At 38.8% G+C, this 15000-nt stretch overlaps 1 protein-coding gene across 1 annotated transcript in view; it reads right to left on the bottom strand.

Annotated features, from left to right (window-relative positions):
• bcap31 (B cell receptor associated protein 31) overlaps window positions 1-13226 on the bottom strand; it is a 39655-nt gene extending 26429 nt beyond the window's left edge. The window contains exons 1-2 of the mRNA XM_080054480.1: window positions 13122-13226; window positions 10955-11054 (exon numbers count right to left, since the gene is read on the bottom strand). Of these exons, the coding sequence (XP_079910606.1) occupies window positions 10955-11046 (92 nt within the window). The 5' untranslated portion in view covers window positions 11047-11054; window positions 13122-13226. The remainder of the gene's footprint in view (window positions 1-10954; window positions 11055-13121) is intronic.
• Window positions 13227-15000: the final 1774 nt, after the last annotated feature.

Below are 15000 nucleotides of genomic sequence, written 5' to 3'. Positions count from 1 at the left end.
CCCGGGTCGTTCTCTGCATGTCATTCCCCTGTCTGTCTGTCTGTCTGTCTGTCTGTCTGTCCTCTTCACAGCAGACCCGGGTTAGAATCCAGCCCGGGTCGTTCTCTGCATGTCATTCCCCTCTCTGTCTGTCTGTCTGTCTGTCTGTCTGTCTGTCTGTCTGTCAGTCCTCTTCACAGCAGACCCGGGTTAGAATCCAGCCCGGGTCGTTCTCTGCATGTCATTCCCCTCTCTGTCTGTCTGTCTGTCTGTCTGTCTGTCTGTCTGTCTGTCTGTCTGTCTGTCTGTCCTCTTCACAGCAGACCCGGGTTAGAATCCAGCCCGGGTCGTTCTCTGCATGTCATTCCCCTCTCTGACACATTTCATCTCTGTCTCTACACACTGTCTAATAAAGAACAAAAGAAAAATGCCCCCAAATTATCTTCAAAAATTAAATAAAAAAATAAATCCAATACAAAGCTCTGTGTCCTAAGTAACGTCCCTAAAAATCCTTCTCTCTCCAGTAATGTGTTCAGGCTTAATTTGTATAGCCCAAAATCACAAATACATTTGTCTCAGTGGGCTTTACATTTCATACAATAAGATAAAATATGACACCCTGCCCATACACCCTTAGCTCGGCTGAGAAAAAACTCCCAGTAAAAACCCTTTACCGGGATTAAAAATAAATAAATTTAGAAATCTCAGGGAGAGTGGACAGAGTAAGGGATCCCTCTCCCAGGACGGACATGCTGCAATAGATGTCATAAGTAGAGAAAAATCACGAAGGAATTTGATCATTGACCAGGTGATTACATGGTAATACTAAAGTAAAGTGTGAATAGTGTGGATGCAGGAAGACTTCAGATGCTGCCAGGGGATCCACACCGTCTCGTCTTTTAAATCCTCAAAGAGTTAAAGGACACTGTAGAGTAGAGTACGCCATGTTGCTTATTTGTTTTATTTTGTCTTTTGTTTGTGTGTGTTCACTTTTACAGTTTTGTGTTTGTGTTCTTTATTTTTTTTTTTAAAGGGACACTGTGTAACATTTTAAGTAATGTATTAGCTAAAATCAATATCCTCATTCATAAATATGTCCTCATTGGTGTAAAATCACCTCTGCCAATAATCTGAATTATCCTCCTGAGCGGAAAATTACAAATATTAATATTACATTTTGTCCATTGAGAGGGCAAGTCTTATGGAGGAATCCATGTTTTTGGAATGTCATCAGGAGCATTGTTTAAAATTTAGAATTGTTCTTGTCCTTGAAGGCCACTGTAGCTTCTGTTATTATTCTAAAGGGTTGGGGTTACCCAGGGAGCGTTGCATTCTAGAACTTTGTAGAACTTTCTAGATGATGTCATATTACACACTGCACCTTTAAATCCAAAAATAAAGTATTTAAAAAATAATAATAAAATTCAAAAAGAGTTAAAAGGTGCAGTGTGTAATATGACATCATCAAGAAAGTTCTACAAAGTTCTAGAATGCAACGCTCCCTGGGTAACCCCAACCCTTTAGAATAATAACAGAAGCTACAGTGGCCTTCAAGGACAAGAACAATTCTACATTTTAAACAATGCACCTGATGACATTCCAACTATGACACTTTCAAGATGGCGGCACTAGGCCTTGGTCCAAAATATGCAGAAATATGGACATATATGAGACCCTTTATGAGGAAAAAAAATATTAAAAAAACGTTTTCAGCTATTATGCACTAAATTAAACGTACTTATGGATATTATAATTATTTTCTACAAAATCTGCTAGGAAATAAAACCCAAAATTCTACACACTGCAGGTTTAAAGGAAACATATAATGCATGGGACTCTGGCTCCATCTAGTGGCGCAGTACAAACATACAAAAAGTCACTACATGAATTTACCTTCACCAGGGTTTTTGAATGGGCCTTTGGGGGGATGAGAACACAGGACAACTTTTTTTGGGGTCGCGACTGCAACAGTAAAGGCAAAAAGTTTGTGAATGTTAAGAGCGGTGTGTGGTTGAGAAAGGGGAGTTTTCAATGATCGTTTTATTACGAACATTTTGTTTTCATTTGACCGAGGGAAGTAGTAATGTAAATTGAAATGCAATCAATCGCCCACCCAGCCCTACAAGAAGGAGGTCTTGTATTGGGCTGAACTAGAAACACATATGGAGAGGTTTTAAATAGCTGAATACATTCTCAATTTTTGTCATTATGGCTCTGGTGATTTTCCTTTGGGGGGGGGGGGGGGGGCATAAATCCACTTTGGGGGGGGGGCCAAACATTACTCTATGCAGGAAAAACCCTGTTCACACATAAGAGCTCTCCATTGGATTAAAACTGCAGTGATTCATATGTTTCAGTTGGCAACACGTTATTTAACCCAAACTGATGCAGTGAATAGATTCATTCTTAAACAACCATGTTAGAAGATACAGTAGCTGTGTTCCAATCTCCACACACACACACACACACACACACACACACACACACACACACACACACACACACACACACACACACACACACACACACACACACACACACACACACACACACACACACACACACACACACACACACACACACACACACACACACACACACACACACACACACACACACACACACACACACACACACACGTTTGATCAAATAGTAAATTAAACTGGGCGGTAGAAAAAAGATTTAGGATGTCCCGATTCTTGTGGCCAGATTTAGGATGGTTAGAAGTACCCGGATGTCCTACTTCATGCGGCCAAGATTGTTAGTGTGGAAAACTGCATCCTATTTGGGGCGATTCTGACCCACAATCCAGTGCGCACGTGAAGTGACGTCACATCGACGGAGCCTCCGTATGAAAACAAACGGGGATGAGACGGATATAAAAGCAAGAGGCAAGATCAAGGCGCCATGTTATGATGAAATAAGAGAGTAAAGTATGTCCCAATTGTAGCATACTGCATCCTAACTAGATACTGTTTATGATCAGATGTAGTATGTAGGAGAGAGGAGAGAGAGAGAGAGAGAGAGAGAGAGAGAGAGAGGAGAGAGAGAGGAAAGAGGAGGAGATTTGGAACGCAGGGTAGAGAGAAGAAATCTCAAGGAATTTGGACAATCAATGAATGTTTTCTTCCCTGCTGACAAGCGTATTAGAGATTTCCAAGATGACACAATTGATTGGGTTTCAGATTGTGAAAGAGAGAGATAGAGAGAGAGAGAGATAGAGAGAGAGAGACATAGAGCGTGAGAGAGAGAGGGGGAGAGATAGAGAGAGAGAGGGGGAGAGATAGAGAGAGAGAGGGGGCGAGATAGAGAGGGAGAGAGAGAGAAAGAGAGAGAGAGGGGGAGAGAGAGAAAGAGACAAAGAACGAGAGAGAGGGGGAGAGGGAGAGAGATAGAGAGACAGAGAGAGAAAGAGAGAGAGAGAGGGGGAGAGAGAGAGAGATCAATCATTTACACACATGGACTGAACACAGAAATTCCAGACTTTGACCCCAACGCAAGATCTTGGCGAAAAATGAACGTAACTTAAAGGCTTTTTGCCTTTTACTGTGACATCACAGTAATATTTACAAAGTAAGTTTTTTTTAACCCTATATTTCTCTTTCTGTGATGTCACGAGAAAGAGAAATATAGGGTTAAAAAAACACTCTTTCTGCCTTTTCTCAGGCTAGGATGAACCGATTTTAATTTTTTTCGCACATTTATACTACATAGGATCTCAGAATTCAATACACCTTCATATTCCAACCGGTGAAGTAGGTCTTTAACAGAAAGAAAAAGCGAATATAATAAATATTTTTATTTTTTCCCCTATGGAAAAGGGGTAGGATTAAATAAGTGTATACTTCTTCCTGCTCCTTTTCAGGCATATCACATCAATACAGATAATTTGTTTTCTTTTTGTGGTGAAGTCATTTAAACATACATTTTGTTTATTGTATTTTCATGCTTTTCATTTAGTTTCGTGTTGTTTTTGATATGTCTGAAATAAAATAAAAAATTCAAATACATGTTGTGACAAGTTTATCACTCTGTACTGTAGTCAAAGCTAAATTAACTATTAGAGTGTGTGTGTGTAATGTGTGTGTGTGTGTAATGTGTGTGTGTGTGTAATGTGTGTGTGTGTGTAATGTGTGTGTGTGTGTAATGTGTGTGTGTGTGTAATGTGTGTGTGTGTGTGTGTAATGTGTGTGTGTGTGTGTGTGTGTGTAATCAAAGCTAAATTAACTATTAGAGTGTGTGTGTGTGTAATGTGTGTGTGTGTGTAATGTGTGTGTGTGTAATGTGTGTGTGTAATGTGTGTGTGTGTGTGTGTGTGTGTGTGTGTGTGTAATGTGTGTGTGTAATGTGTGTGTGTGTAATGTGTGTGTGTGTAATGTGTGTGTGTGTGTGTGTAATGTGTGTGTGTGTGTGTGTGTGTGTAATGTGTGTGTGTGTGTGTGTAATGTGTGTGTGTGTGTGTGTGTGTGTGTGTAATGTGTGTGTGTGTAATGTGTGTGTGTGTGTAATGTGTGTGTGTGTGTGTGTGTAATGTGTGTGTGTGTGTGTGTAATGTGTGTGTGTGTGTGTGTGTGTGTGTAATGTGTGTGTGTGTAATGTGTGTGTGTGTGTGTGTGTGTGTAATGTGTGTGTGTGTGTGTGTGTAATGTGTGTGTAATGTGTGTGTGTAATGTGTGTGTGTGTGTAATGTGTGTGTAATGTGTGTGTGTGTGTGTGTGTGTAATGTGTGTGTAATGTGTGTGTGTGTGTGTGTGTGTGTGTGTGTAATGTGTGTGTGTGTGTGTGTAATGTGTGTGTGTGTGTGTGTGTGTGTGTGTGTAATGTGTGTGTATGTGTGTAATGTGTGTGTGTGTGTGTGTGTGTAATGTGTGTGTGTGTGTGTGTGTAATGTGTGTGTGTGTGTAATGTGTGTGTGTGTGTAATGTGTGTGTGTGTGTGTGTGTGTAATGTGTGTGTGTGTGTGTGTGTAATGTGTGTGTGTGTAATGTGTGTGTGTGTGTGTGTGTGTAATGTGTGTGTGTGTGTGTGTGTGTGTGTAATGTGTGTGTGTGTGTGTGTGTAATGTGTGTGTGTGTGTGTGTAATGTGTGTGTGTGTGTGTGTAATGTGTGTGTGTGTGTGTGTGTGTAATGTGTGTGTGTGTGTAATGTGTGTGTGTGTGTGTGTGTAAGTGTGTGTGTGTGTGTGTGTGTGTGTAATGTGTGTGTGTGTGTGTGTGTAATGTGTGTGTGTGTGTGTGTGTAATGTGTGTGTGTGTGTGTGTGTGTGTGTAATGTGTGTGTGTGTGTGTGTGTAATGTGTGTGTGTGTGTGTGTGTGTGTGTAATGTGTGTGTGTGTGTGTGTGTGTGTGTGTGTGTAATGTGTGTGTGTGTAATGTGTGTGTGTGTGTGTGTGTGTGTGTGTGTGTGTGTGTGTGTGTGTGTGTGTGTGTAATGTGTGTGTGTGTAATGTGTGTGTGTGTGTGTGTGTGTGTGTGTGTAATGTGTGTGTGTGTGTGTGTGTGTAATGTGTGTAATGTGTGTGTGTGTGTGTGTGTGTAATGTGTGTGTAATGTGTGTGTGTGTGTGTAATGTGTGTGTGTGTGTGTAATGTGTGTGTGTGTGTGTGTGTGTGTGTGTAATGTGTGTGTGTGTGTGTGTGTGTGTGTGTAATGTGTGTGTGTGTGTAATGTGTGTGTGTGTGTGTGTGTGTGTGTGTGTGTGTGTGTGTGTGTGTGTGTGTGTAATATGTGTGTGTGTGTGTGTGTGTGTGTGTGTGTGTAATGTGTGTGTGTAATGTGTGTGTGTGTGTGTGTGTGTGTGTGTGTAATGTGTGTGTGTGTGTGTGTAATGTGTCTGTGTGTGTGTGTAATGTGTCTGTGTGTGTGTGTAATGTGTGTGTGTGTGTGTGTGTGTGTGTAATGTGTGTGTGTGTGTGTGTAATGTGTGTGTGTGTGTGTGTGTGTGTGTGTGTGTGTGTGTGTGTGTGTGTGTGTGTGTGTGTGTGTAATGTGTGTGTGTGTGTGTGTGTGTGTGTGTGTGTAATGTGTGTGTGTGTGTGTGTGTGTGTGTGTGTGTGTGTGTAATGTGTGTGTGTGTGTAATGTGTGTGTGTGTGTAATGTGTGTGTGTGTGTGTGTGTAATGTGTGTGTGTGTGTGTGTGTGTGTGTGTGTGTGTGTGTGTAATGTGTGTGTGTGTGTAATGTGTGTGTGTGTGTGTGTGTGTGTGTGTGTGTAATGTGTGTGTGTGTGTAATGTGTGTGTGTGTAATGTGTGTGTGTGTGTGTGTGTGTAATGTGTGTGTGTGTAATGTGTGTGTGTGTGTGTGTGTAATGTGTGTGTGTGTGTGTGTGTGTGTAATGTGTGTGTGTGTGTAATGTGTGTGTGTAATGTGTGTGTGTGTGTAATGTGTGTGTGTGTGTGTGTGTGTAATGTGTGTGTGTGTGTGTGTGTGTGTGTGTGTGTGTGTGTGTGTGTGTGTGTGTGTGTGTGTGTGTGTGTAATGTGTCTGAAGGTGTACTGTAGTCAAAGCTAAAAGGTAAATTAACTATTAGAGTGTGACTTTTTTTTGGGCCAGACAGCTGATCAAAATCAGGGTTCCTTCCTTCCAACACAAATCAAATCAGTTTTATTTGTATAGCCCAAAATCACAAATACATTTGTCTCAGTGGGCTTTACATTCCATACAATATGACACCCTGCCCTTACACCCTTAGCTCGGCTGAGAAAAAACTCCCAGTAAAAAACCCTTTACCGGGAATAAAAAATTAAAAAATTGAAGAAATCTCAGGGAGAGTCGACAGAGTAAGGGATCCCTCTCCCAGGACGGACATACTGCAATAGATGTCATAAGTAGAGAAAATCACGAAGGAATTTGATCATTGACCAGATGTTTACACATTTCTACCAAGGGATTTCCAAACTGTTCCATGACATTTCACCCAATTTGATAAACTTTTATTTTTTCACAATCCCATGGCTCAACAAGCGTTCTCCAGAATCACTGACTACTTCAACTCACTCTGTCAGATAAAACACACACACACACACACACACACACACACACACACACACACACACACACACACACACACACACACACACACACACACACACACACACACACACACACACACACACACACACACACACACACACACACACACACACACACACACACACACACACACACACACACACACACACACGTTTAATCAAATAGTAAATTACACTGGGCGGTAGAAAAAAGATTTAGGATGTCCTGATTCTTGTGGCCAGATTTAGGATGGTTAGAAGTACCCGGATGTCCTACTTCATGCGGCCAAGATTGTTAGTGTTGAAAAGTGCATCCTATTTGGGGCGATTCTGACCCACAATCCAGTGCGCACGTGAAGTGACGTAACATCGACGAAGCCTCCATATGAAAACAAACGGGATGCGACGGATATAAAAAGCAAGAGGCAAGATCAAGGAGCAATGTTATGATGAAATAAATAAGTTAAAGTATGTCCCAATAGTATGCCTACTGCATCCTAACTAGATACACACACACACACACACACACACACACACACACACACACACAATCAGCGGGGATGAGCACAAATTCCAGTCACATACTTAAAGGCTTTAGATTAATCAGGAGATGATACGATAAGATAAAACTTTATTGACGGAAGCGTCTCGAACATTTGTCTTGCATCAGAATCTACAAAAATTTAAAATGGCCACTCGACAACAACATGAAGACAGAGGGTTAAAAGGTGTAGTCAGTGATTCTGGAGAACGCTTGTTGTCAAAATCACTATTTAAAGGGGCACTGTGTAATATGACATCATCAAGAAAGTTCTAGAATGCAACGCTCCCTGGGTAACCCCACCCCTTTTGAATAATAACAGAAGCTACAGTGGCCTTCAAGGACAAGAACAATTCTAGTTTCTAAACAATGCACCTGATGACATTCCAAAAGCATAGATATAAGACATAAGACTTGCCTGCTCAATGTACAAAATGTAATATTAATATTTGTAATTCTCCGCTCAGGAGGATAATTCAGATTGTTGGCAGAGGTGATTTCACACCAATGAGGACATATTTATGAATGAGGATATTGATTTTAGCTAATACATTACTTCAAATGTTACACAGTGTCCCTTTAAAGTGATTTTGACAACAAGCGTTCTCCAGAATCACTGACTGCACCTTTAAGATGAAAACCAGATGAACCAGTGAGTGTTTGTTCTACTAGTTAGCTAGTTCGTTGTATGTTTTATTTTGTCTTTTGTTTGTGTGTTTTTCTGAAAAGGGCCTATATGGTTTGCAGAGGAAAATTAAAATATTAGTGCGACAATACAATTTTTTTTTCTTTCTTTGCAATGACTTAATACATTGTAGGCTGTTTGCATCACAGCCAGGCTTATCTGATTTATTTGCATACCCAGATGTCTAAAATGTTAAAATATGTCCCAATAGTATGCCTCCTGCATCCTAACTAGATTATTTTGGTCAGATGAAGTATGTAGAATAGCAAAAAGGAAGAGTATGCGATTTGGAACGCAGGGTACATCTTTGTCTACCATACTAAATAGCATTGTAACACAGTGTGTATAAATAAGTGGACAAGCAATGACTTAATACATTGTAGGCTGTTTGCATCACAGCCAGGCTGATCTGATTTATTTTTCTAAATCATAAATGTTACAGTTTAAAGTTTAGAAGTAAAAACATCAGTGAATCATGTGTGTTATGAGTCAGTTTGAGTCAGGAGGTCTCAAGGGTTTTAATGCGATCACACACACACACACACACACACACACACACACACACACACACACACACACACACACACACACACACACACACACACACACACACACACACACACACACACACACACACACACACACACACACACACACACACACACACACACACACACACACACTAAAGTGACTCAGTCCCTTACTAATCTGGACCCCTAGGCTAGTGTACATACAAACTTTATATTTTAGATGCAACTGAATATTTTTACATTTTAAAACCACATTACCTTAAAAATGTCCTTTAATATATATTTTTTTTTAAAGATTATTTTTGGGCATTTTGCCTTTATTTGTTATTTAGGAGAGACAGAGATGAAATTAGCCTTGTGCTACCAGACCATCGTACTTCATTTCATTTGTACAGAAGGTCTGGAATCGCTCAATTGAAGGCGGGTGTCTGTTGAAGTTTAAAACTATTGGATCTGCCCAGTGCCACTCTGGATCTGCCAACCAATCGCATAACGTTTGGTCGTCACGTGTGTCATGAGCCGGCTTCTGACGGTGCGTTCAGGGAACTCGGAAATTTCCGACTTCACTACATATTGTAGTCTATGGATCTACCGGTACCTGGCAACAGTAACTTGTTAGAGCCTAACGTTTAGTTATTTGGACGAGAAAGGTTGTAGGCGTCCATACTTTCCCGAGCAGATGCACTGGAACACAGACAGGTCGGAACTCGGAACTACCAAGTCGGAAATCTCCTTCTTCCGAGTATAAAGGAACGCAGCATTCAACTGAAACTGGAGTGCAACTTCGACGTCATCGTTCTCAGCCACTCGCTCTGTTCGCTGATTGGACACTGAGAAATTAGTCCGAGCAAAATCCCACTAATACGCCCCAACCCCAGACTGACTACTGATGGGAAAATTAAATTTGGGCGGAAGTAGGTGGGCGGGCGGAGCCAGGCTAAGATGAAATGTGTCAGAGAGGGGAATGACATGCAGAGAACGACCCGGGCTGGATTCTAACCCGGGTCTGCTGTGAAGATGACAGACAGACAGACAGACAGAGAGGGGAATGACATGCAGAGAACGACCCGGGCTGGATTCTAACCCGGGTCTGCTGTGAAGATGACAGACAGACAGACAGACAGACAGACAGACAGACAGACAGACAGACAGACAGACAGACAGACAGACAGACAGACAGAGGGGGGAATGACATGCAGAGAACGACCCGGGCTGGATTCTAACCCGGGTCTGCTGTGAAGAGGACTGAGACTCTATGGGGGGGGGATGTGGTGTAATCTAACCACTTCTTGTCCCTGATCTTGTATTGTAATTTAATTGATGCTGAATGTGGTTTAGAAGAATTGTGGTTGATTGTGTTTTAACGTGCTATATGTTCATGCACTTCTATCTGTGTCTGTCTGCCACTTGCTTCATGTTTTTCACACATCACCAACCTGTTACCGGCTGGAAAAAAGGTTTGTGTCATTTTGTTTTTGTGCTTATGTGATGTATTTTTGAAGTTTTTTAATGTTTCTTTTAAAGTCCTACTTCACCGGTGGGAATATGAAGGTGTATTGAACTCTGAGATCCTATGTAGTATAAATGTGCAAAAAAAATATAAATTGGTTCATCCTAGCCTGAGAAAAGGCAGAAAGAGTGTTTTATGTTCTCACTGTCTAACCCTACAGTTTCCTTCTTGTGACATCACAGTAAGGGTTAGGATTAACAGGACAGCTGGGCCAAGGGAAGACTGAGGAAAGACTGAGGGAAGAAAAACCTCATTCATTATATTATAATAGTGATTTTATAATGATAGAATGCTGGTTCCGTATGGGTGAAGTATTCTTTTGAGCTATCTACCTGCCCAGGGGAGTACAGGTGAACATTAGCATTAGCACCGCATGGCTAAATCTGGCACATTTACATGTTGAACTCTGGTGCTCATGTTTATCAATCGGTGTCCCGTCTGAATAAAGAAATCTATTTCATCATGGCGCTGCCTTCAGGTCATTCTTGAAAAAACAGATTTTAATCTCAATGAATTTTTACCTGGTTAAATAAAGGATATTGATTCATTTATTTTATTTTAAACAGTGTAATGTGTGTGTGTGTGTGTGTGTGTGTGTGTCTGTGTGTGTGTGTGTGTGTGGGTGTGTGTGTGTGTGTGTGTGTGTGTGTGTAATGTGTGTTTGTGTAATGTGTGTGTGTGTGTGTGTGTACTGACCGTTTGGGAGAGATGAATGGAATGCAGAGAAGAAGCACGAAGAAAACCTCCGCGTAGAGAAATGTTGCTACGGCCGTCCACTGGAGACTCATGATGGAAGCTACACACAAAACAACACACACAATTAACAATTTTACCTATCTATCTATCTATCTATCTATCTATCTATCTATCTATCTATCTATCTAAAAATACACTTAAAAAGGTGCTACGAGGAACTTTCAGTGTGTTAATTCTAGCGCCCCCTTAGGACAAAAGCGGTAGTGTTTTTACTACACCAGCTGTTGTTCCTGGGTGAGCGTATACCCATGACAAAGGCATTAAGAAAAACTATATAAAAATAGCATTCTTTGCACTGATGGTCTCGTTTTAATTAGGCTATTGTTCTGCTTCATTCAATTGATCTGAATGTTTTAATTGTTGTTGTCTCTTTGTCAGCTTGTTGTGTATTCTCATTGTATATTGTGTATCTGTAATTGACTCGACGTCATTGTAAAAGAGGGTCACCACCCCTCAATTGATCTTTCGAGAATAAATAAAGGAAATGTTTGCTGTTACATGTAATTTATGATCATCAGAGGAAAAATGAGACTGTTTCAGAAATATTTAAAAGTTCCTCGTAGCAGCTTTATAAAACTGCATGTTATACTGTTTGCTTTTTCAATAATTTTTTTTTAACAGTTTTAAAGTAGCTACGAAGAACTTTAAAATATTTCTGAGTATATATCAAAGGTCCAACATGTACATTCAGGTGTTTATTTGACTAAACCTTGTCTGTTTGCGTCTGTATATTTCTCCTATACAACCATCTTTAACGGACATTATCTCAACTTCTTAAAGCACTTACATCAACTAAACTTTCCATAATCATTCTCAGCACTCTTCTGAAGGTTATTACAGAAGGATTTGTTCATGTGTTGTTCACTGTCTGATTTATGAGACATTTTCTTCTTAAAAAACATGATGAAAATGCATTTTACTGTAGTATTTTTTGATTTATAAAATAAATATGCCGTATCCTAATTATGTTCTGTAAAAAAACTTTTAAACACTAATATATTGTAGAAAATACAGAAAGATTTTAACCCTAGCTTTATCCAACATCTAGGCCTACATTTTAGATTTTTAAAACAGAAGCAAATGTACACACTCATTACATTACATTGGTTGTTGCTCCGTGTTCCTAGGTGGCACAGTGCTAGCCAGTTATCTGTGTCCTCTAATGTACCTACATGTCAGGCACTGTTACCAAAGTTAATGTTCAATTTCATGTGTCGATTGGATTGATCAGAAAATAGCATCATTATAGCCTTAACCAACCCTATGATGGGCTATAGGTTCACATCCAGGCTTCCAAAGCATTGGCATGATAGCTTGCACCTGTTTTAGTACAGTGTTTTATTGAGTAATGTATTTTAATGTGTTCTATGTGTGTGTGTATGTTGGATGTGAGTGGACCATCTGAGTCCTCAATAAAGATTATTATTACATTAGTTAGATAATCCCAAATTTTCACATTTATTCAAATATTTCTGGGAAAACTTGCAATACAAAAAATTATCGTTTTAATGTCAGTAGTCACCTGGCAAAGTTTGATGACGATATCTATCAGTTAAAAATGTAAAACGCTATTCATCTGCAGTGTCTTAAAACTTATACAGGCCTTTGTTAACGTGTGTCAGCTGTTAGATTTCAACGCCTACGTATTCGAAATGTATTGTTTTGGGCCCGATTTTAAACCTTGTACGTGAAATACTGGCTTTCTTAAATATATAAAACATTGTCTGACTATAAGTGGACATATTAAAAGACGTTAAAAGTAGGGTTAATACAGGCATTTCGGAAAGAAATCGCGAAAATATATGTTTAGCGTATTTTTTAAGTATAATTCAATTGTCTTTGCCCTTCACATGATACCATTCTACACAGCTTAAGATCTCCGCTATACGACCGAGAAGAAAAACTAATGAAAAATTGAACATACATTGACCAAAACTGAATTTTTCCTAAATGTGGGCGTGTGTAGAATTAACAGTAGACAGATCTCGTAGCTCCAATACTTCAAGCTAACTTTGAAAAAATACTATTTAAGAGTTTAAAAATGTGTGTACACGTGAAACAAGTTAATTAATGTGATAGCTGACATTATTAAGCAGGTAAAACTCACCTTTAAAAGTCTCGCGGACACGAATTAACTGGAGAAAATGAGTCCACGCGCTGATGTTTCAATCTGTCAGGTGAGGTTGGTTTAGCTCGTTAGCTTAGCGCTTTAGCTTCCCCCGATGTCAACACTTCCGGGGTTTATTGCCAGCTCACCCCGGTTCCGCCACGTGATTGGACAGGTCAGGGAGTGACGCAGCACTACGTCACAGTGTCATTAAAAATAAATACTACAGGAATGTATTGCTCCTTTTCGTGGACTCGCTGATGAAACATTTGGCAAGCTTTTATTTTTTAAATGTGAATTTACAAAGAAATTTTGGTCTGATTGAAGTCGTGTCATTTTCCACCCACCCATGGTCACTCGTGATTTTATGCTTAAATATTCAGAATAATATTTATTGTCATTGCTCAAGACAACGAAATGTTTTTGGAGCAGTCCTCCAGTTGTAAAAAATATAAATGTAAAAAATATAAAAACAACAATATCAACAATATATAGGCGATCTAGTTATATTCAATGCTGATGTTCGCATGGAATTTCACTTGGTCTATTGGTGCATAACATTTTTAATCAACATACAGAATACAGCACTGCGTTATCCTTATCCCTAAAAAAATTATTCTTAAGGTTTGGAATAAGGAGATAGCCCCCTGCTTCGATATGTGGCTCATGGAGTTCTCTAGTACTTTATAAGTGGAGAAAATCCATTATGAGATCTCAGGGAAAGCAGAGAAGTTTAAACAGATATGTCAGCCTTTCCTGGACTATATAACAGCACTGAAGGGACCTACATGACACCTCGTTGACTTTTTATTTTCTGCTTAACATTTACCTTTAGTTTAAACAATGTCCTTAGAAACCTGTAAAGTAGAGTACGCCATGTTAGTTGTTTATTTTATTTTGTCTTTTGTTTGTGTGTTCACTTTTTCATAAAGAATATAAGAAAGTTAAAAGCAAGTAATGCAAAATTCAAGAAATATGAATAAAAAATATAAACATTTACCCCAAAAAATATGAGAAAAAATATTATTTCATTGTTACGCAGTTCCCTCTTTTGACCGGCAGAGGGAGACATTGTCCACGCAAACAATATCTGAGATTCAGGTCTAAACTGCAGGTGAATGGGGTAAAATAAACTTATAGATATCATATCATAGAAACTTTACCACTTGATTACTGAGATTAAAGCTGCAGTGTGTATAATTTTGGGTTTTATTTCCTAGCAGATTTTGTAGAAAGTAATTATAATATCCATAAGTACATTTAATTTAGTGCATAATAGCTGAAAACATTTTTTTGAATATTTATTTTTTTCCCTCAGAAAGGGTCTCGTATATGTCCATATTTCTGCATATTTTGGACCAAGGCCTTGTCACCGCCATCTTGAAAGTGTCATAGTTGGAATGTCATCAGGTGCATTGTTTTTCAAATTTAGAATTGTTCTTGTCCTTGAAGGCCACTGTAGCTTCTGTTATTATTCTAAAGGGGTGGGGTTACCCAGGGAGCGTTGCATTCTAGAACTTTGTAGAACTTTCTTGATGATGTCATATTAAACACTGCACCTTTAACATTATTCATTTTAGTTTTCCAATCTTTTCAGAAATGTTTGAATAAATATGGAAATTTGGCAATAACTACCTAATTAAATATATTATTATTATTATTATTATTATTATTATTATTATTATTATTATTATTATTATTATTATTATTATTATTATTGTTATTATTATTATTATTATTATTATTATTATTATTATTATTATTATTATTATTATTATTTTATTTTATTATTATTTTATTATTATTATTATTATTATTATTATTATTATTATTATTATTATTATTATTATTATTATTATAAACATGTGTAAATCTGCAA

The sequence above is a fragment of the Ammodytes marinus genome, assembly GCF_949987685.1.
Source record: "Ammodytes marinus genome assembly, contig: scaffold_142, whole genome shotgun sequence".
Taxonomy (NCBI): domain Eukaryota; kingdom Metazoa; phylum Chordata; class Actinopteri; order Uranoscopiformes; family Ammodytidae; genus Ammodytes; species Ammodytes marinus.
Note: the sequence above shows the minus strand (reverse complement) of the source record. Positions and strands in the feature narration are given on the sequence as shown.